Below are 24476 nucleotides of genomic sequence, written 5' to 3'. Positions count from 1 at the left end.
ACCGAATGGGAAGCTATAATGCTCACGTTCATACTTTTGGGTTTCTACTACATAATGTTTACATTGTCAAAGTTCAAGACATGCATTATTTTCCTTGTACTTTCTGTCACTCTCTGTCTTCACTCTGTTTGAGCACTTGTCTCTTTAAGTCCCCCTTCCTGAAAAACAGCCCAGTCTGCTCTGATTGGTTTGCGTTCCCTGTATCTCGATGACTCTGCACCATCAGTGCAGCTGACAAATGACTGCCACAGGGGGAAAAATCACCAATAAAAGCTTCTAAACCAAAATATTCACAAATGGACATGCTCCAGTGGGAATGTGATCCAGAATTGGGGAAAAATTAATAAATTCAGCGGCCAAAATTGAAAATTTCCTTGATGTTAGCATATGTAGCTGTGAACTTGGATCCTGGGAATGACTGCAGATAGCAGCACTTTCTACCGTGAAAATCACCAGTAAAAGCTTCTAAACCTCACAACCGCACATGCTTCAGTGGGAATATGATCCAAAATTTGGGTTAGCATGTAACTACATGCAGCAGTGTACGTCATGTATTGCAGGAGCGTGCCTGAAGCAGATGACCATGTAAATAAATCCATCCCAAGCTGATGTCAGCTTCTGTTGATGGTAGAAAAAAAATGTAAGAAACAGTATTTAGAACAGTCTGAAGGTCTGAGGGTTTTGCTCACAGTAATTTATATAGTTTTATCTCATTATTTGAATCTTTGACCACGTTTAATATGAGCATCCAGTTACATTACATTTAAAGTAAGGAGACTCTATTTAAATACACTAACTTGAGTAAGTGCGCTTAGTAACTTTCCATCTCTGCTTTCAGGGTTTAACATCAAAATGCAATCCACCCAATGCACTTAGTTAACACTTATGGTATTTCGTATGACATCATGTTACTATAGACATTGTGACTCATCACCACCACCACCGCAAGTCAGTCCGCACAACAACTCGATTTTCACTGCAGTTTAGAGACACTCGACAAACATGTCAAGGAACGTAGTATTTTAAACCTGTTACTAAACTCCGAAAAGCATCAGTCGGCCTCTCTAACAGTTGAATGAAAAACAAGATAACAGCTGCTGCTTTGATGCAACTGAATACTGGCCACATAAATATGTCTCCTCATTACACAGTTCAAACTTCTCTAAATATGGCAGCCTCCCTCTTCTCTTGGCACACTGGCCCCTCTGCAGAGCGTCACCCGTCAGGCAGCAGATATTCAGCTCTGTAATTGAGAGTGACGGTTGGGTTGTCCTCGCTGGCCACAGGGACGTTTGCACAAAACGGCACGTAACCCCCGATTTGCACAGGGGCCGGGGTAAGAGAGGCCCCTGTTATATTGTCAGCTGTGAGGGCCACTTGGACTCAAAGGGAAAATCATCTCCCAATGGAGCATTAATGAGGGACAAAAAATGCACCATAAAACCACAAGAACACTGTTGTGCATGTTGTTGCCTTTACAGACAACTCTCGAACATTTAACGGAAAACTTTTCACCGTGATGATAAAAAAAATTAATTGCATTTCTCTTGTTCCTTATAAAAAAAAGTGTGCCTTTAAGTCAATTCACAGCCTGATGGAGTGTAGAAGTAATTTTTACATCCGTCAAAATGTTTTTCGTCACAAGATCCGAATGGTCAATGTGATTACTTTTATTTTTTTTAGTTTTGCAAAAACATGCATTTATACTTCTCTTAATTAGGTATTGTATGTACTCTTTTTTACTGTGTGACAGTGTTCTTAGTTATGTTGTTTGTATTTATTATTGCATGTTTATGCGCTGTTCTTTGGCCAAGTGTCTGCTGAATATATATTAAAATCAATAAACTAAAGGAAAATTAATAAATGACGATATATATTTTATGTACCCGATAGAGAAAAATCCCAAACCAAAGTGTGTCTGACAACTTTGGAATGTGCAAATAAACATATTAAATAAATAAAAGAAACAAATTTACAAAAAATAGTTAAAAACATGTGAAAGTAAAACCATTATTCTATTCCCACACTTCTCCTCCCATGTAATGTCCAAATATCGCTACAAATAATCATTGCTAATGAGAGCATAAACCACGGGCAAATGTAGATATCGACTCAAAAATCAAATTCATACATGTGCAATATCATGAGCAACTTATTTGTTTAATTGAGGGTGAGTGAATGAGGCCTCTGGGTATTTAAGTACCTGCTACTACAGGCTGGCAGGCATACTGGCTGCAGTGGGAGCTGCGGGGGGCCGGGGACTGAAACGGCTGGTGAATCTGGTGAACAGGCAGGGTGGCAGGCCTGGAGGTCCACGACACTCAGGCCTGCCAGGGACGAGGGGGAGGAGGAGGAGGGAGTGAGGGTTGAAGGAGCCATGGAGGCCTTGTTTGGCTATTACACTAATCTCGAACAATAAAATAGTCTTTAAACATGTGCCAAAATACTCAAATTGAAGCACAAGGACTTGTTTTCAAGGATGTTGTCATGTTTCACATGAAGTATTTTAGTTAGTTTTAGATATTTGCAGTGGCAGAAAGCCATGAAATGCTTTTATTTAAGTACAGTAATACATTTGACGTACTTGAAATGCACTACTTGTAAGCATATACTTTTTTAAACGTTGCGCTTTTGACTCCACTAAATCTATTCTAAAGCCACAGTTACTTGGCTGATTGTGATTAACAAAATATACAAAACCTATTTTATGATCAGGAAACAAAAAAAACTCACAAAAGCAATCTTGGCTTGTCTTTTCACTGTTCCAGCAATCAGTGGTTGAAATAATGCCTTAGTTCACCCACTTTGATGTGGAAATAAACCGGCTCTATACACACTAAAATTACTATTTATTTATATCATTTTTAGCAGACATAAATTGAAGGTGCACAAACGCCCCAATGGGTTACACTGCAGCTTGTTTTGTGGCTGCTGGCTGCAGCCCTCTCACTCGATACTGGACCAATTTAAAAAAAAAACTGTCACCATTAGTCACCTAGACACAAAAACATTGAAGAATAGCGTCCAGGTTGAAACGTTACTCTTTAAGTACACTTTGCTCATAATGCTCCTCCAGATCTAATTGTATATCATTTTTAACGCAGGACCTGTAATTATGTGGTAGTGCTACTTTTACTTAAATCATCTAAATACTACTTCTGCTACGGGGAATTCTTTCTTTTAATAGTTTTTTTTTAACACATAACGTCTACTTCTATATTAAAAAAAAATGTACCTTTGTTGTAATAAAACACTGTACTATTGTCATAAAGTCATAGGATTTGGAATCGGCTGTCTGTGGAGCAGCTCCAAGAGTTTCTGTCCTTTGCTTAAGTCCCTATATTACACATTATTATAGAAAATACATATGGGAAATGTATTTGGAAGTGAATTCTCCCTTAAAACACATGCCAAAAAAAAACTCAACTTCCCTTTGTGATCATGAGTTGTACGATAAAGAAACTGCTCTCTATTATTTGCAAATCTCAGCACAGATCTGTGTATTGTACGAGGCCTGCTGAGATGTGACTTTTGGTCAAAGCGCAGAGACTGGAGAGCTGCACAGCTAAAGAGCTTTACAGAGAAGAGTGAGGTCATGCCGGACCTTTCATTTATAATAAGAATTAGTTAGCCACAAGCCAGTGCACATAAGTCAAAGGGAGCCGTGGGAGTACTGTAGGTGGGGGGTCCAGCCGGGGTGAGGCCATTGTGTGTGTGTGTAGACATTGGTAACTATTGTCTAACTGTCTCAGCAAACAGTGACCCGCTCTTTTCTTCATTATTATTGCAGCAGCTACAGCAGTCGTACATGTTTAATAAAAGCAAATACTCTTATCTCTTTATTACCTCGCTTTGAAGAGATGAAATACATAATGAGCACAGGATCTCTGCCTGCAGTTTAGAGGGAAACATCTAGTTTAATCTCTTTAAAATGTGGCAGAACTGCAATGAAAGAAATGCAGATTTTACCCAGAAAGCTGCTTTGATTGTAACTAGAGTTGCCAATTGCGCTTTTTCCTCTCACTGATTCGGATTAGGGCGGCACAGTTAATCAAAAAATTATCAGAATTGCAATATGGCCAGGTGCAATATACAAATAGCAAAAGCTGCAATTTTTTGATAAAGGTAAATGTGCCACAACATGCCAAGGCCTACAAATCATATTCCAGATGTAAGGGAACAGGCTTGTTTGGCGAAAAATCAAATAAATAACCATAGTATTTTTATGTAATTTTTATGGTGAAAATGAAATGCAAACTCAGCCATTCCCAGTCAAATCACAACTCATACAGCAATCACAGTATCTGTAAAAGTAATTACAATATGATTTTTTTTGTATATCATGCAGTCCTATTTAAAATGTGGCAAAACCTTATAAGAAGAAATTCAGTTTTTGTCTAAAAACATGCTTTTATTGTAACTACAGCTGAAATGTGTGCTTTTTTCTCTTCAGACCCTGATTCAGATTCAGATTTTGTTTGTTCCACTTGTGGAAATGATAAATTTTGAGGACGCAAGGTTGTAAATTTTACTGTCATTCACCAAATTCCATTAGTGTTTCTGCAAAGTTTAATGATATTGCTCTTAAAGGCTTACAAAATTGAACTTTTCAATTTTTTTTCAATTTTCTAACATCAGTAAATGGCTAAGAAACTTTATTTAATGTGGGTCGGTCACTTTCAGCCAATATCTGATCAATAGTAACCCTGATATTAATCCAGTGTATCGGATCAGGGCATCAATACTTTCAACTTCACCCTCACTGGTGACTTCAATCTTCATCTAACGTTAAATTGCAATAGTAAACAGGGTTCCCACCATCATGGAAAACCTGGAATGGATTTAGTAAAAATCATTCGAAGTTTTGGAAAAGTTATAGTGTGTATTTAAACTAATTGTTATAGTAGTCTTGTGTCAGTAACCCTCTGCGTAATGTTACAATCATAACCATTTATTAGAGACTGGAAAAGGTTGCTGTTCAGTTTTCATACAATAATTGATATTTCAGTACAGCATACAGTTCTGTTCATATCACATGATGTGAATAGTCATTCAATTTTATCATGGGTCCTTGAAAAGTCATAAAAACATTTGAAATTTTATCCATGAAAATGTGTGGGCTCCCTGAGTAAAACACACATTTTTGTATTTCTTTTTGCTTCATTTTTTTCGGAGTAGAGGAGTGAAAACCAACATGTATTTTTGGTCAAAGCACAAGTTATTTTAATTTGCAAATATATGAAGCAATATGTGGAAAATATGTTTTCTTAAAGGTTTTTATTACCCGTTAAAAAATCTGTTCAGTCTATTGCCACTAGCTTCAGTCTTTTTCCATCACATATTGACTCTAATAATAATAATAATCAGAGCCTCTGTGGATCCTGTTTTTGTGTATTCCAGGATACAGTTGGCAGCGACTGCCAGCAGCTCTGTGACTGTTGCTTTATGTCCCCTTTAAAGCCCTCTTTCTGAGAGGCGCCAGTTCGGAGAACTCTCTGTACAGCAATGATAGCCTCATTAGCTGCTTCCTAGCCTTTTGTTGTTTTTACAACAGAGATGTGTGTCCAGATTCTCATTAAAAGATGGGCTTCTTTATATTGTCTGCTTCCTCTGACAGTCCCCTTAGATTGAACGCCAGCAAATCAAGCTATTTATTTTTCCTCTGCCCTCTTTTTTCTTTCCCGGCGAAAATCAATTCAAAGATTTTTTGGTTTGCTGTTACAAAAGCCTGTTGATTTCTGTCTTAATTTGAGAAGTGGCTTGTAGCAATTGCTGCTGAGCGGGGAATACGGCATTTCCTGCTTTTAGTTGGCCTTGAAACGTTTGATTTTTACAGACAAGATTGTTTGAGTGTTGTTTTTCTGCAGGTATTTGACAAATTGAGAGGAAATGACAGCTACTGACAGTACTTTGAACGACACAGAGTGACTGAAAACATACAGTTAAAACTACTCTGAGAAAGCAGAGACTCATGAGTTTAATCTCAACCCACCAAAACGTGACAAGAAACCACGTTAACATCGACTCCGTGTCTTAAAACACAAACAAAAAAGCAAGATGACCTTCTCTTTATTTGGCACGGACACAAAGTCATTTGTGAATGACTCTTTTGCTTGCAAGAGTATTAAATTTAGCATGACAGGGACACCTTCATGTTTGCTACAACAACAACCAAAAAATCTTTGACCTCCGTTTTCTAGGCTATATGCAGAATGGGGCAATTTATCACAAGCCAAAAAATCTCAGCACCCTAATTAATTACAACTAAGTAAAGAATGTTTGGAGAGCCAAATTGCTTTAATTCCCCAAGCACCGGCTGAAAGTCATTCATTATCAAATGTGTGCTCAAAGGTTAGTTTGCTTTTGTGAAGACGAAATAAGCATTAATTTCGGAGCCTGGGCCCGAGTTTCCCCTGTGGGGAGACGGGCGAGCGGTTTGTCATGAGGCCACACATCACTTACGGCAGGTTCGCTGTCTGATCTTTGTTCGCTGCTCACTGGACAACAGCAGGTCCTGCTACTTTTTGTGTAGTTCACGCTGAGAGCACTCACTCACCTCAACAGTATGTTAAAGGGGCAGTTCACCCAAAAATCAAAAGTGCATATTTTTCTTCTTACCTTTAGTGTTCTTTATCTATTGGGATTGTTTTGGTGTGAGTAGCTGAGTATTGGTGATATCGGCCATAGAGATGTCTGCCTTCTCTGGAATATAATGGAAATAGATGACACTCTGCTTGTGGAGCTCAAAAATGCCAGAAAATTTCCAGAAATCATGACTCAGTTACACACAATTATCCACAGACTTTGTTGTGAGCAGATTCATGTAGGAACCATTTTTTCTCTTCCAAACTACACCCACCAAACATATCACTACGCAGAGGGAAGAACGTCCTCCTCGGCTGAGGTGTAAAGTTAGCTCGCTCAGTGGTGCTAAGTGAGTTGATGAGTCGTAGCACGTCTTGAATTCTCTTTGTCATACTAGTTACTAGATACCAGTTTTCTTAAGTAATCTTCTGATATACTATAAGGTTAGTTTTGTAAATCTGTTATTGTCTGCCCAAGAGAGTTCAAGACATGCTAAGTGCAAAGGGAGGTCACACTGAATACTTGCAACTTCAGCCTGTTGAAGTTGTTTTATTCTGAATATTAGCATTTGTAATACTACAACTGAGAAATAAATATGTGTGATCATTATAACCTTGCAAAAAACCAAAATTGAAGGTGGCCTAAGACTTTTGCACAGTACTGTAGGACAACTACCTGACAAATGTATAAATTACCATATAATATCCTACATTTATACAGCAATAAAACATGTCAAATAAATGACCTTGAAAACAGTGATTAATCAGAGGTTTAGTGGCAGAGACAAAGAGGGACTCAGTGCACCAAATGTCACCGTAAAGTCCTACGTGAACACACAAGTAGGTATGTGGTGTGCTGAAGGTTTTTCAGGAGAACATGATCCGTGATGTCGTCACCTAACTACACCAGATTGTACCACGTCATATTGTAATCAGGGCTCAAAAAGGCCCCTGAATACATGGAACCAACAATGCCACTCTGGGAGTTTCACCCAGAGATTACCCACAGAGTCCACACATTTTGTTACACAGAGAAGCAGCAGATATATGAATTTCAAGTTCTGAATTGGGAAAAAAAGTTTATAATTATTATTTTGACATGAGCTACAAAAATAGGCCAAGTTAGAAAAATAGATGCTGCGCTGAAGTGCTACTTCGGCTGACACAGAGGTCCGTACGTGATTAAAATCCTAAAATCTGGTCTGCATGATATAAGTTTCTACTGAATTTGTTTTGGCAACATGTTGTAGTTCACACATTATTAGACTTTTTAAGATGCTATTAATTATTTAATTTATTTGTCTGGCATATTTTTACACTGGACATTTTGGCAGTTAATATTTTCATCTGCCGGAAAACTACACATGATAATAGCTAAAAAACAGCATATGATGGCCAATCATATGGGTCATGATTTTTGGAAAGATTCATTGCTGTGGAGTTTTTAAGTGTATTTTTGGCACTTTGAGCACCACACGCTCATTTTCCATTTGATTCCATCATATTGAAGAAAAGGCAGACATCTCTACAGCTGATATCTCCAACATTCGGCAACTCACACCAAAACAATCTAGATAGATAAAGAGCACTACGGGTAAGAGGAAAAATATGTATATTTGATTTTGTGCTGAACTGTCCCTTTAAGTGTGGGTGGTTGGATGAAGTTTCGAGAGTTGACAGGAGTGTACGGGAGCAGCTGCTTGAGGAGGAAAAGTGCCATTGACACGGGAGCTTTAAGCCATCGGAGGCCTCCATTAACAGGCCCAGCAGGGAATATGTTTAAAGAGTCTTCAGTATGCAGTCACTGAGTGGAGATGTGTAAAACTCCCACTGAGTGCTCAAGGGAATCCGCTCAGCGCTCGGCGATGGCTCTTCAGTCTGAAGCACCATCGAGAAAACAGGTGGGCTCCGACTAATTTCAGGAAATACAGAAACTCTCTATAGAAATAGTGGACAATTGGCCGTATCAAGGCCATCTCTCCATTTATTTCTCAAAATACACAAAAAAGTTCAGAGCTCCTCCTTCTGCTATTCATAAATTCACCCACGGCTCACACTATTTGAATTTTAAGCAGTTCGGATGAACAAGAATAAGAAGCACTTGAGATGAAATCCATCTCTCGAAGGGAATTCATCAAAGAAATTACTTCCCATATCAACAATAGAAATTACCTCACAATATGCAATTGTCCTATCCACATATTCATGGAACCCTTTGGTGTTTTTATGGGGTAAGAGGGACTATTTAGCAGGTAATACAGCATTAATGTGGAGGAGAGGGAGGGAGAAAAAACTGTTTTAATGGAAGTGGCTTCTTGCCTCTGAATTTCGATGATGTGCACAATGCCCTTAAATCCCTTTCTTATTTGAGCCTGCTTTGCAGGTACTTCTGAGCCTTAATAGGATAAGCAGAGGACACAAAAGATTTCTATCTCTCAAGTCTTTCAGTTCACTGAGAATCCCGATCTCTGGCAATGAGCACTTCATGAATCATTCATTTTTAATAGATTATGCAAATTCCAGGACATAAAATCAACAAGATCAATAACTGCGGGCGTTTTAATTGGTGTTGGAAAACATTTTAAGGATGAACATAATCTCCAGTTCTTTCCCCCGTAAAGACACAATTAATTTGAAATTGGATCTCGGCCTAAATACTGCAGATAATTTACTACTTTTTGCATGGCTTAAAATTCCTCTGGTAGGCTTATCGCTGCCAAGTAAACTGTAATACTCAGCCATTAGAGAGACCACACACCTGAATATCACCTAATATCCACACAGGGAGCCACTGAGGGAAAACCAAGCAGAGGAGCCACTAACCAAATACTAATTACCAAGTGGAAGTGATGTTTGTTCCATTAGTTTGACCTCTGAATGCTTTATTTCTCTGCCTCCACTGAGATCTGAGAAAAGGGCATGAAATAAACTTATATTCTCACACAAAAGCATCGGTGTAGATTTCTGGGGGGAGGACACATCCCCCTCATGACAGTAGATCACTTTTATTTTGAAGAAATTAAAGACATTTCCACTGTAGATTGATGCAGAACTATCATAAACTGTGTGTAGGATTTTGGGAGGATATATTAGCGAGTTTTAAAAAACTCGAAAAAGTTGTGCTTTCGATTTTGCTACCTTAGAGTGAAATTTGGGTTCTCCTCTATGGAGATCACCATGTTGCACCGCCATGTTTCTACAGGGCATGGGAAACACCAGTAGCCCCATGATACAGTATTATTACATTAATTAAGTCACGGTACATTTTTAAACATTTTGTGATACGCTGAGTATTGTGATAATATATATTGTGATATATTACAGTGTATTATGGATTTTCAACTGCAAATTATGTTCCCAAAGCAAAACTTTCTCAAGACTTGTTTTATCTAATAAGATAAAGTTTTCAAGTTCGTCTCACTTCAATTTTATTGCAGCAACATTTAGCTGAAAATACAGATCATTTTAATATTCCAGTATTGAGACTTCAGCCTTTATTTGCAATACTAATGATTTACATATTAAAACATTGATACTTTTTGTCTGTATATTGCTACAATGTTGCCATACAAAATATTAGGATACTATGCTGTATCAATGTCTTCCCGCATCCCTTTTTTTTTTTTTGTTTTACAGTAGCCCAGAACGGACAAACCAGATACTTGCTCTAGATATGACCATTTGCGTTTTTGCTTCGGCCATTGTATTTAGCAGCCACTTCACGTCCAGAGGGCCAGAAAACATTATTATTATTTTATTTTATTTTATTTTGTGAAACTGCTTTATTTGGTGCTTTGACCAGTTTAAATCACCTAGTCCGTTTGTTTTGGAAAGACAGTGACCTGCGCACACAGTTGCAGGTGCTAGGCTAGCAGCCCTTTGCTGACATGCCAACAGCATTTGAGAAACACAGAATCATAACATGAAACTGCTTTAATTAGTTGTTGTTTTTTCTGGTTTTAAACTCCTGGGCCATTTGTTTTGGAGAGAAAGAGACCTTTGCTAATAATTCAGCTCCGGAGAACCTGGAGAAGTTTCAGCTGCTTGCAATCTACAATCCTCACCACTAGATGCCAGTAAATCCCCCTAAATCTTACACACTGCTCCTTCAAGTCTTTGACGCTCAAAATTTACTAAAGGAGGACCCAAAACTCCCGTTTCGTAGGTGTCCCCCTGACTGTTGAAACAAAATCTTTGCGCAAAAGCAAGTCATGCTTTTCACATGCACACACACACACACACACACACACACACTGGTATGCATACAATCCCATCATTCTTCCTCTACATGTCTCTTTGCACCTGTAAAGCAGTAAGGAGACCCTCTCTAGTCTGCAGAGACCATCTAAAATATCCCAGGTGCAAACAAAGCCGCCTGCACAACCAGGCCTGCTTTTCTACAGGGGCCATCAGTGCACAAAGGACAAACACACACCTTTCTTCTCAGGAGGCCAGCCTTACAGGGGAAATCTACCTCCCACATATTAATGAGAAAAGGGCCCTTTCTTTTCTCATAAGACTGCTTGGCTATCATTTGAGGAGGGGGGCCGCAGCAATTTTCAATCACCCTGTCCTCCCCCACGCAGAACTCGTTGCCTTTGATGGCTGCTGCATAATTATATGAATTTTAATAAAAGCTCTGTATATTAATCTCAGGGCCCCCGACAGTCATCGTAAACTTTCAGTAAACTTAACCTTCTTCTTGGTAATAACACGGCAACAACGAAACAATATTTCAATTAGCCAGGCAGTCATTAACTGTGACAAGGAGAGGAGCCGACGAGGAGGGGGGAGAAAGAGAGAGAGAGAGAGATAGGAGGGCGAAATAAATGATCACGGTGTTAGAGTTAGGCGGCAGAAAATGCCAGAGCGTATTTACCGAGGCACATTACTCGTGCTTTCAGACACACAAACTGTCTCCTGGCGAACAAATCACAGGAGCAACGCAGCGGCAGCCAACAAGCAGTCAGTCCTGCATGGTGGCCCTTCTTTTTTTTTTTTTTTTTTTCTTTTTTTTTCACGAGACCTTGCTCTGATACACAGTCATAGTTCTGATGTGCTGACACCCAAAGGTCCTTGTCCAGCGGTGACTGAACAGCTCGCCCCCTCCCTGCCCCACCCCACAATCTCTCTTATCACCCTGCTTGCTCAGCAAAGAACCAGACGGAGGACAGCTGCTAAGCTTTTATCGCATCATTGTACCACCTTTTCAGCTCAGAGTGAAATGGTATTAAAAAAGTCTTCACACTTAACTTTTTGGTTTGCTTTTATTATCACATTGTTTTTTCGTCAATTGCACATTGTTTTGTTTTTCTTGTTCTTTTTACACCCCCTCAGCTGAAGCTGTGGCTCGGCAGCATAAAGGCGTACTGTATGGCACTTGATCTTACCTACAGGGTAGCTTTGCGACACGCTGGGGCCCAGGTCTGGGTTGGCGCTAGAGGATAAACTGGGCTTGACTTCGTCCAGGCTGGAATTCAGGGCAGGGAGCGAGTACTCATTAGCCTGGGAAAAGGACAGTTGAATCATTACACAACCAAACAATACCAAGATGGAAATCCTCCCTTCTCCTCCTCCATTAAGCGCTCCACACAGGCCTGTGCGAGTATAAATTTGTATGAGCGCATTGTGTGTGTGTGTGAGTGTGTGTGTTCAAGCTGCAGGGTGGCAGTTCAAGCATATCATGAATGTATTTTGGTATTGTCTGAGAGGAAGTGGGATTTTGAGATGAGTGAAAAGCCAAGGCGTCAGCTGGCCCTTTGTGCTTGACTGCAGTCCTACCCCTGATCAGCCAAGGGAGAAAGCAGTTCTGCTTTGTTACTGGCTCACCATGTGGCCCTGTTTGAGAGACACCAGTCACCTTTTCTTTTTTTTTTTTTTTGCCTTTTTGCTTTTACTTTGGAGTCTAAACCACCTTTTAATTTCATTACCTCTTATCTCTGAATAGAATCACTTGTACAACTTGCACTTTTTGTTAACGTTTGGCTGTTTGAGTTTTTGCCTCTTGTGTGAATTTAGATGTTGAATTAAAGGACTAGTTTGCCTAAATCACAAAATCCCAATATATTTTTAACACAACCAGTATCTGGTAATTCAAATAACTTCATGAAACTATTTCTGAAACCATCTCGAACCTAGTTTAACGACAGTGAGTGGAAATAATGAATTAATGCTGCTTTTATTTTAAACAATAAATTAAATTAAATTTTAAAAATCGCAAAACTAAAACAAAAAAATAAGTAGCAATATGAAAACAATAATTTTTACTTAGATTTAAAATTTTAGAAAATTTATTTTACTTTTTTTTGTTAGTTTAATGTTATGTAATTATGTTTTAAATCAGAAGATATCTGATTCAAAAATAAGTAAACAAGACTATGAATCTGACCGGCATTTGATGCCAAATTTATGGTTGATATTTTTGATACTCAATGCTAGGGATGATATTTTTCAGTTGGTGAAAAGAAGGCATACTCAACTTGCTTTGCACAATGCCATTTTTACAAAATGACAGGAAGCCAGGGAAAATTAAATAAAAAAATAAATTAAAAATAATTACACTGGAAAGTGTCAGGGGTTCAGGGTGTCCTCCTTTGGTATTTTTTCAAAAAAACAAACAAGCTCTGTCTGGCTACTTTTTTTTATGCACTCTGGCATCATATGTATATACAAAGTACAAAAAATAAACAAAAAACCCCATTGTAAATCAGTTTATTTTTACTTTAAATTACAAAATGGTCCACAGAATACCCCGCATCCTACTGCGAGTCGGAGTTGGCCCATTTGCTGTAAGTGCCACTGGTGTAAAATATATCTTGTCCTGGATAATTGACGGGGATCAGTTTTAATACAGTTTGTTTCCTGAGTAGAAAATAGTCCCAATAAAATTTTTTTTTAAAAAAAACACCCAAAGACATCTGTTTTGATGTAAATAAAACAAATTGCATCTTTTGGTAATTTTGGTGAACTGACCCTTTAATTTGAAAAAACAAACAAAAAAAAACAACATGTTTTTTAAATGCAACCTAAAAATAATCTCCTCCCAACTTGTTCCCCATCCTCATGTTTCCTTTTGTAATTCCTCTAAAAGACACTCACGGCAGATGCTTGCAGGGTTTTTTTTTTTTTTAATGAGATGAGACTTCCGGAGTCTGAGTGTTGACAGTGTTTGTCCAAAGCCCAGTGTGAGGCTGAGTGGCTCAGTGGGCCGCGCTCCCACAGGGGGACGCCCGTGACCCCGCTCTTGTCTGCCACTATCACCGATAAACTCTAATTGTCTGCTACAACTGTTCACTGGCACAATGTCGGATGTTTTCCTCTATTCTCGGAGGCTTCAGACGCCAAACAGACGTTTTATCATGCAGATAAAGGGCAGAAGGGGGAAAACTGAAAAGATGGGTCTGAAAGGGATGACCAAATGGCTAGCAGAAGTGTGGGAGGGGTGAATCCATTGAGTTTTGCATCTCCAGAATGGGTTTTTAATGCCTCGCTACAGAACCCAGACACTGGCTAATAGGGCCACAAAAAAAAAAAAAAGAAAAAACGTGAGGCGCCCATGAAAGAGAAAGTGCTCTGATTAATATTGCATTAAATTAAACCTGATTTTTCTAGACTGTTCCTGGCCTCCTTTTTTTCCTTACTTGCCCTCTTTTTTAGTCTAACCCTTTTCCCTCTGCCTTTTAATACTCTCCCTGACGCTCTTTGTGATTGCAAGTCATTTCCAATTCGTTTTGGTATTGATCTTCCAGTAGAAATCAGTTTTGTAATTAGCTGCAAATTAGGCCCTCTTCTGGAGGTGAGGCCTGTCCCACTGATTTATCACCTGCGTAATTCGCCCCGATTGGAGAGAAATTAAAATGAACTCAATTAGGCGACTGCTTTTGCTTTATGGGTCCGACTTGTAGTTCGGTGGGAGAAATTAATAGTCTCTTGTTGTTTAATAGTATAATGAAAGTAAATAAAGGTTATCCATTGTAATAAGCCCAGAGCTTTTAATAAGCGGTGGTTTGTGGCTGTCGTTTTGGCGTGGGGGGTGGCTGGTCCCCAAATGCCTTTTAATTTTTGAAATGAGGATGGATGGCGAGTGTGGTTTTAATATCAGAAGGAAGGAGCAGGAATACATGCTTTCACACGAACATTTCATGAATACATGTTATAATAAAGGCAGCCTTCGAGACTGCGTCAGTCGTTAAGCATCAAGATGTGACACAGAATTGGAAAATAAACAACAAAGGCAAGAAGCAGCGGTTGAATAACAGCAAAAAAAAAAGGACAAAAATCTAGGTATTGATTAATTTCATGTTGCCTTACTGTTATTCTCAATTATAGGGGATACAAGGAATGTGTTTTTCATCACAAAATCAATAGTGTGTGGGAGTTTTCCTGGTGATCCCTCCAGCATTATACATGCTTGGTTGTAATCCAGTGCTTGGACATCTCAGACGTCTGTTTAATTAGCTTTCTGGGTATGGGAATATTTGTGACAAAGGTGAGGTTTTTGTGTGTGCTTGAATAACAACCTGGTCTTACAGAAATACTTGAAATGACCACAACCTCTTAACACCGCATTGCGTGGTGGTTGCATGCATTGTGTTGAAATTATGTGCCGCCACCTCGTAAACACTGCCAATGGAAAATCAGTCAGAATTCTTTGTTATGATGGACACGATTTCCCTCGCAATGGTTGTTGGTTGATGTTACAAACCCACAGACAGCGAAAACTCACTTAAGGACGAGATGGTGGTCAAACAAACGCATAACTTTCACCTAGGAGACAGCTGTTTGTTTTCCCATGTACAACTAAAAGTCAACACTGACTTCTTTTGACTAAATGTGCTTAGTGCTTTATGTTTTTACATCATGTAACATGCTGTATTTGTGTCACTATGATGCTTTTAAGACTTATGCACAACAAACGTAGTTATGTTAACCAAAAACATGGACTTTTTCTAAATTTGCCATTTAGTTTTGTGCCTACACCCAGCTGTCCTGCACTGTACATAACAGACATAGTTATTTTAACCGAAAACCGTGAACTCTTTCTAAACCTAACCAAGCAGTTTTGGTACCTAAAACCAACCATTATTTTATTATAGACAGATTTTTCGGGTTGTTTTATACATAACAGCATGGTTATTTCAGCTGAAAACATAATCTTTTTGTAAACATAACCAAGCAGTTTTATTGCCTAAACGCAACCATACTGCTCCCAATCTAACAAACGTAGGGTTGGGTGATATGGAGAAAATTAAATATCATAATATTTTTGACCAAAAACCTCAATATCAATATTGCAACAATATTAAAGGGTTCACTGTTTGCGTTTAGACATGAGATTTTCAGTAAATAATTATCACTGATGTATATGACTAATTGGGGAAAATAAATAATAGAAAAGCTAAGACAGTCTGCTGAGTTCAGAAAATTACATCACTTTGCTGTAATGTAGCCTTTAAAACCAGGAAAAGACAAGACTTACAGAGTTACAATATCCAGATTCTAAGACGATATCTAATCGCACATCATGATATCAATATATTATTGATATTTTGCCCAGCCCTAAACAAGCGTAGTTATTTTACTCAAAAACGGGCCTTTTTCTAAACCTAAGCAAGTAGTTTTGGTGCTTTAACCAAACCGTGTTACCAGAGTTTGAGGTCATTTCATGTATTTCTGTGAGATCTTCTTGATGAATCATCACACGCACAATTTGGATGCATTTTTAATTCTATGTGAATAAGAGTGCGGAAGTGTTGCAGTGCTACTAACCTGTTCAGGTTTGATGTGCTCCGATGTGGGGAAGACGTCAGGGTACGAGGGGCGTTCAAAGACCCGGTCCAACGCTTCCAGCTGCTGCTGGGTGAAGGCATCTGCCCTAAGGTGTTTCCGTAAACTCTCCACACTACCCTGAGAATCACTGTTTGGGCCAGAACCATCTGAACCATCTACAAGAAGAAAGAGCAACAATCGAGACACTGACCCCGGGAAGCTGGCCTTCACTTCAAGCTACAGCACTTTATATTCTCCTCATGTGTTTTTGTGTACCACCTCTGTGGGGGATCTGAGGAGGACAAAAAGGGATGGAGTGCAGGTTTTCCCACTCCTTAATGGCTATAGTGAGCCACTGGCTACATCACACAGGTTTTTCCCCTGCACCCCCCCGCCACAGTATCACGATCTGAAAGCCCTCTAGTAATTGATGGATTACCATCACTTGCAAATGTATACATGTTGTGGAAAGCATGTATACTAATGAAAGCAGCAGCTAGCCCATTTTCATTCCAGCTAGAGGAGGATTTTTTTTATCTCACCAAAAGCCTCTTGGTGCAAATCAAGAGCGTTTTTTTTTTAAAAAGCACAATTTCCCTTTCACAATTCAATACTGCTTTCATTCTCTGCGAGTGTGGTGGTTCCATTTGGAAACAGCGGCGGAGGACAAGAGGCTGAATAAAATCGCACAGTCTGGTTCAATCATGCTGCTCTGCAAACACAGGAATTTTCTCCTGACTCCTGACCTGATTACCCGACTGTTGGGAGAAGGATGCCTTAGCTTTTCCCGTTGTCACTTGTGTGCGACGCTTTAAAGCCTTTACAGACCATCCTACCGTAGCTCCCTCCCTCTCCTTTTTTTTTCCCTCCCCCCCCTCCACCTCTCCTGGCTGCAGTGTCTGTAGGTCTCCTCCCTGGATCCCAGAAAGCTTCAGCTCCCTTACAAATCTGTCATTCTAAATTTGCGGCAGATTATGTTCTCCCCTCAGTGGGAGAGTGGTGATATATGATATGCAAGGCCCCTATTGATTGCCTGATCTGGTGGCAAGAGGGAGCTGAAATGAACTTGAAATGAACATCATGCCTCAACTCATTGTGCGTATAATACTCTACTTAATCCCACATTTTTCTCTGCCATGGAATTCAATTGATCAATCATGTCTGTGTGATAGTACCATTTGGGAGGGTTATTGCCATTCTACTCTGCTGCTTGACCTTTTTTCACCGGCTGAGGCCAGAGGATGAACCCGACTCTCCCGTGAAGGAGCTATAAAAGAGAGTGTGAGTGGGTGTGTGCGTGTGTGTAACATGAAATTGTGCTGATAGCGGCGAAAATGTCGGGGCAATAAATATCACCAGTTTGCTAACAATATCTTGTTAACTATTTATTCTGTTTTCACTGCACATAAGAATGCAGGACGTATTTACAAACGATTCGCCGATCCGATGTTTATCGGTGCTGATACTGATCTTATTAGGTTGAATGGTTTTGGCCCTGTGATGTGATGGATTTCATATCGTTGTTAGTGCCGTTATAAAAGGCTTTTGCAATCAGTTCATTCAGTCATGGCTGCCCAATCAAATTTTAGCAACCCTATGTCCAGAGAAATGTTGGCATTGTACATTTTTTTGCAAACTAGGGATATGTTACATTTGTACATTATTATGTAGAATATACGTTGAAACTTTATGTTTCTTTAGGTTTCATCAATGCTGTGGTTAACTCTTTGAAACCTGATGCGACATCATTTTTCCTTTGCTGCTGTCAGACGCCTTTCAAAAGTATTTAAATCGAAACATGAGCAAACTGGTGCGATTTCTTTCAGAAAGAAGGGAAAAGGCAATTTGGTAAAAAATTTGGTAAGAAAATGATTTTTAAAAGCTAGGGGAAATGTCTCAAAATTACATATTTAAGATTATGTTATAAAATTATCTATTACTTTTCAAAACACTTTTTCAAGGTTATTTCCTTTTTTTAACTTTCTTTTTCATTTTTTAATTAATTCAATTAATTAAAATTTTTGAAAAATCATTTTCTGGTAATTTTCATTTCCACTTTGGCTGCACATTGTTTTCTTCACGTTTTTTTTTAAAAGAAATCAAGCCAAGGGTTGATTGGTGGTTAGGTTCAGGGACAAAAACCACATGGTTATGTTTAGGAAAATACCATATTTTGGCGTAACGTACCAGATTTTGGGGCACGATCTCTGCAGGAAACACAGCGATGTCTCTGTAATAAACAAACGCTTTTCGTGGCACTAGCCCTGATGGAAAAAAAGTGGTGGGTCAATAAAAATCACCCACATTTGGAGCATAAAAGCTGACGAAAAAAAAGCAATGACTTTCTGAATCAAAACCTTTTTTTGCTTTTCTTTTTCAAGCCATGATGTTTTCCTTTCGCCATCCCCTCCATCTACTGACAAGTCAGCGCAGACATTACGTCAAAAACGTCAGTATAATATGTATGCAAATGTAACATATTTGTGGTTTTCAAAAAACGTACAATAACGTTGTACTGGTGACTTGGCAGATTTCCTCCTGGTGACTTGGCAGATTTTAGTCGCACAGTTATCCCTGTCCTCATACTTCCTTACATTAGAGTGAATGTGAGATAAACAGGGGCGGTAAACAGATTTTAAATTTGGGAATAAGACATCACCGGTACGTGGTATCAGGGGATACTTTAACTGAGGTTTCAGTATAGGGAGAGAAAAAGTTGGACCAGTTCATTGCTGTCATCTTTTATTTCGTTTAATGTTCGAAAGGTTTGACTTTAACCCTAAACGTCCTTTGTGTCTCCTCTTCACTCTCCAGCGAAAACCATTTAAAACCAAATTTTGTGACTGTTACCGTTGCAAACATCGCTTTTCTATTGTGTTTGGGAATGTAATAAAACATTTTCAAAAGTTGTAAAAATATGTGATGGAAAAGATTTTATCAATATAATTAACTACGAGTCCAAACTTTGCTCATTAGGTTGGAATACAAAGTAATATAAAATAAGGAAGAATCACAAGAATTACAGGCAAAACAGATGATAAGACTTTCGTGGAAATAATTTAATTAAATGGATAAAAGAACTGTCTGCATCCTCCTTATTAAAAGCATAGTGTTTTTGCTAAATTAACCGTCTCCTGACTATAGCTTCATATTGAATGCACAGGTACGACTCATCCTATCCTTGGGATGAAAGTGAACAGGTTAAACTGTTCCTTAAGCGGTTAACACAGCTGCTAAATAGAAACAACTCTGATTTTTTTGTCTTTTCTGAACTTTTAAGGAAAATATTCAACATGTTTTCACCTACCAGAGCTGCTGCTTGTCACTTTATCAAACTCAATTGTTCTCTTTGCTTCCAAAGCAAATAGAGTCATTAATTACTTTCCATCAGCCGGCCCGAGCCACAACACCTGATCAATACCCCCCTCCGCCTCACCCCCCCACCACCACCACCTCCAACATATTTGTCATTCACCACTGAGGAATACACTTCCCACACACAAGACAAACCATCCTGGGTCAACCTACACACTCTTCCTCCCACTCAGACTGAGGACAGTCCCATCTGTCCTCCCAGCCACTGACTCCCGTCTGACAGATCAGCAACGACTGTGTTTTGGTGATGAAGATGATTTCCGTGACATATGTAGACGTTTAATTGAGCTCTCTCGAGCGTAAATCAACTTTATGGAGCCTTAATCATTTTTCGAGACTGTCCTCCAAAGAAAAACTACGGACTCAGTTCCCCAAAACTACATTTCTTTGCATTCAAGTGACAAAGCCTTCTAGCAGTCTGAAATCTGAGAAAGTATAAAACGCTCCCAGGATATTGCTATGCTGTGAACGCAACAATTAACACAATTTCAAACAATTCTGGGCGACCTTGTAAATTTGTCTAATAACTGCGACCTTTGTGCATATTTGACCAATCATCGTATTTTACTGGATTTCACCAAACAAAGCAGTAACCCACACGTCACCAAACTCCCCCTCGTTTGTGGTTGTGAGGATGCAGATGTGCATAGTTAGTGTTGTATAAATCACAAACTAAGAATAGTGTGGTTTCATTCTCACAGGAACAAGTTGCTTTTGATTTTTATAGACTTATACAGGAAAAAAACAGCTTTTTTTGCAGTTTACACTTGCTCCCACTTACAAACAAACAAAAAAACAATGTTTTATAAAAGCTGCTGGAAATCAAGGCCACACATTCCCCCCAAAAAAGCCAGTGAAATTCTTAAGGGACTGAAAAAGGAAATGGTATGGTGTTATTATAGAGCCACTAAGTGCCAACCAAATGAATCAGCTGTTGTTGATTGTTGCAACCATGACTTTAAAGGTCTCCTAATGTTAATAAAGTATTCATTTTAAGCTTTCCTTAACCCGGACCATGTGATTTTTGTTTCCAATCAAACCTGTGTACGATTTTTCAACTGATATTTGTCTTCAGAAAATGCTTCTGTGTCGTACTGAAGTAGAGTTTAAAAACAGTGTATTTTGTATTTAAATGCAGAGGACTTGTTGTCATTTTCTCATAATAAGTGAGACATGAAAACGCTATATTTTTTTCCAGAGGCAGAAGAATATTAATTTTTTTTACATAAGAGATTTTTGTATTTTTTTCTGCTCTGCTCAAACTTGCCAGACCAGGGTGATGCTATAGTATCTCCATACACAAATCTGAATTCAGCAAAATGAAAAGTAGATGGATCGTTTGTTTTGTATGTCAGTCAGCAGACACCAGTGCTTAACAAATCTGACCAGACTTCACCTGCATAGACCCTTTAAAGCACAATGGTTGTGTTTTGTGGCATGAATATCTCATTAATGTGCAAGTAGTTATATATATATTTTTTAAACTTCACCTTTAATTTTTGCAAATTTAGTCAAAAATAATTGATCTTACGTACAAATATTTACAGTTTTTAAAAAGGTGCGGTTAAGCATGGATGAGCTTCTATTGTCACTACAAGAAGTCACCTTCATTATTTGGACGTTTCTAAACTGCCCATTATGCAGCGGTGATACTAATCTTTGACCACAGTGGCTTTGTTGGTGCGTTACACGCTTGTCCCGCTCTGTGGTCGTTTATCGATCATCGTCGGAGTTGAGTGTATTCATCTTGACATCAGTCTGTATTAACACTCTGGTAACGAGGGAGCAGCCTCCATCAGATCAGATAACCGGCTCTATAAAGCAGACTCCTCTCTGTGGGTTTGGCACCCAGAGGTCACGACCCTTAGCAGGAGGCTTCAGCCGAGGCAACTCTGAGACTGGGAGTGAGTCTGAGTGACTGCGCGCCAAACAAAAACAGAGCAGTTATCATGAATGAAGAGCAGGCTGAGTATAAATAGCAATAAAAACCCGATTTAAATACAGAAAAGAATGATTTCAGAATAAAAGTTTAATTTTTTTACATGGTAAAAAAATAGTTTCTAAGTTCCTGTTGGAGACACGGGGAGGTGACCCGCCACCTTGAGGTCATGAAAGCCCCCCTCAGATGAATGAGCTTACCCCCCCTCTCAGACGGCTCCTTGTTTAAATAACATGCCAACATACATACGCTCTCGTTCCCTCAACACATTGTTATGTATTTCACAATAATACACCTCTATGATTTCCCGCCTGATTCAATTCTCGGCTAAATGAAATCAAATTAAAACAAATTGGATGAACTCAGCTGCATTTTGTTTTGTCTAATTGAATGTTTTGATTATGTAAACATAAATGAAATACTGTGATACGTTTGTTCTGCATCACCAGAGATCTGGGATTGGTGTTTGATAGGGATTAGACGATATATTGAAGGAAAATTGATTAAAAAAAATAATATAATAAAAAAGTGGCCATACATTTTCTGTCTGCAGCTTCTCAAATGTGAGAATTTCCTGCTTTTTTCAGTTTTCTTTTGCTTTAAATCTGTTGTTTGGAGTTTTGGGCTGTTTATATAAAAAAAAAAAAAAACAGGACATAAGAAGGAGCAAAGGTCTAGATTTTAGGATGAGTTACAGGCGACATGTCCCCCCTTAATATTTAGAACATGAACAAAACTATTCATTATGTTTGGCAAGAGAGCTATTTTAGAGCACAAAGACAAGAAACCGGGTAAGGACTGTGGAGCCTTTTAAGGTGCAGAAATCAGATTTAGATGCTTATTTCTTTGCATGCGTGATTTTACGAGAACACTGGGTGACATGTCCCCTTCAATATTTTGTACATGTGTGTTGTTTTCCCCCAATAAAACAGACTTTTATTTTGACAAAATTAAAGACCTTTACACCTTTTAATTGATGCAGAAAAGGCACAAATCGGTGCATGAAAATTCACCAGAAAGCAGGAAATTAAGTGTTGAATTTTCTGGCCGTTCCATATTTGTCCCTCCCAATGCTGAAACGACACCTACACCGTTGAGAAGTTGTATTTTCTGTTATTTTATAGCTAACAAATGAAAATAATTAAGATATTCCGTAGGTGAAGCCATATTCCTCATAACCCAGCTGGCACTACATGTCAAAATAATGTCAGTAAGATGCTGGACTCTTACTTCGTACAAACGTTAAATTTCGATTGGATTCTGATTACTTAATGACACACCTTTGAACCAACAAAATATCAACATCATCTGTCCTCAGTACACAACTTCAGATTGACGTTGGCATTAGACATTGTTTTTCATCAGCTGACGTCATAGTGACGTTTGCAGCCAGCTGAGAGACAATCAGAAGTACTGTATGTATTGTTTGACATTATATAGGCCAAACAAATAAAAATAATTACGATATTCAGCTTTAGTCCTGTTCTTCATAACTCAGCTGGCACCAGACTTTAATATGATGTCAGATAGGTGTTAGACTCTTGCATGGGACAGGGCTCAAATTTTGATTCGAATGAAAATCAGGTTGACAATGTTTTAAATGTCTAACGATGATAGAATTTGATGCTTATTGGACGTGAACATTATGAGCCATCAAATTTTTACTTTGGACAAGTGTTAAATTTATTTTTAGTTTGTAAGATGCTGGATTTTGGTACCATAACACAACTTTAAACCGGCAAAATATCAACATCATCTGTCGTCAGTATTCTACGTCAACTGACGTTGGTATTCAATGTTGTACTGTTATTGAATAATTGTCACCGGATGTCACAACCTAAATTCAACCAAATATCATAATGTAATGACATTGGTGGCCAGCTGGGAGCATTCAGAGGGGAAACATTTTGGAAACTTACTGTCGGCCATCCATTTGCCATGATGTTCCCAAGCTTTTAAAGGCTTTATTAATCTAATTTGGAGGTTGCACTTAGGTGCTGACATTTTGCTGTGCTCTGAGTTCCTGTGTTGATTCACCCCCCCCTCCCCTCCATAACAGATGCTGATACACAGAGCAGGGTGTGACGGCAGCCTGCACCATCACTCATCTCCATCTCCATCCACACACACACACACACACACATCGGCTCAGTCCTCATGACGCTCAGAGATGAGAAATAATTAATTCAACAGCTACTGAAGCACAGAATCACATCCATTCTGACTGCCACTGGCTATTGTTGTTGGCTTTTGAAATATGTGATGATCATCTTATCATGAAATTTCTCTCTTTCTGTATCTCTCTCATAAATCAAGAAGAAAGCGCGACACAAAGCGAGAAAGCGGCCAGAATGGCTGAAATTAAGAGTCGTCTACGGGTCTGATTGTGCAATTTGTGGGCCGCCATGAAAGGACGCTGTGATATGACTTTGAAAGGCCGGACACACTTCATGGACGCTGCGTGTTCTCAACAGACCTCCAAGCTGTCTGCTGAGGTCAATTCAGCTCACTCAAACGCTCACTAATAACAAGACGGTGAACAAAAAACATCCATGAGAGCAGATTTGTACTTAAACATCAGATACTGTATGACAGGTTTTTATTTGACCCTGAGAGAAGCGGCGTCTCCTTTGTCTTTTCTGGAGCCTACAGTGTCAGAAGCAGTGGGGGTTGTGGAGGAGTTAGGATGTTAATCTGTGAGGTAATAGCTTTTCTCTGCAGAATTGCAAATTCTAATATATGTCACTTTGTAAGAGGTGCGGACAGCCGTGGACCATCTCCAGGGGTCTCGCTCTCTCCCACTCTGTCCG

General features: G+C 39.0%; 1 protein-coding gene across 1 annotated transcript in view; it reads right to left on the bottom strand.

The window, feature by feature from the left end:
- Positions 1-24476, bottom strand: part of LOC121958757 (paired box protein Pax-2a-like) — a 41796-nt gene that overhangs the window by 4519 nt on the left and 12801 nt on the right. Inside the window, exons 6-7 of the mRNA XM_042507865.1 lie at positions 16353-16528; positions 11975-12089 (exon numbers count right to left, since the gene is read on the bottom strand). Of these exons, the coding sequence (XP_042363799.1) occupies positions 11975-12089; positions 16353-16528 (291 nt within the window). The remainder of the gene's footprint in view (positions 1-11974; positions 12090-16352; positions 16529-24476) is intronic.

Source organism: Plectropomus leopardus, chromosome 19, assembly GCF_008729295.1.
Source record: "Plectropomus leopardus isolate mb chromosome 19, YSFRI_Pleo_2.0, whole genome shotgun sequence".
Taxonomy (NCBI): Eukaryota; Metazoa; Chordata; class Actinopteri; order Perciformes; family Serranidae; genus Plectropomus; species Plectropomus leopardus.
Note: the sequence above shows the minus strand (reverse complement) of the source record. Positions and strands in the feature narration are given on the sequence as shown.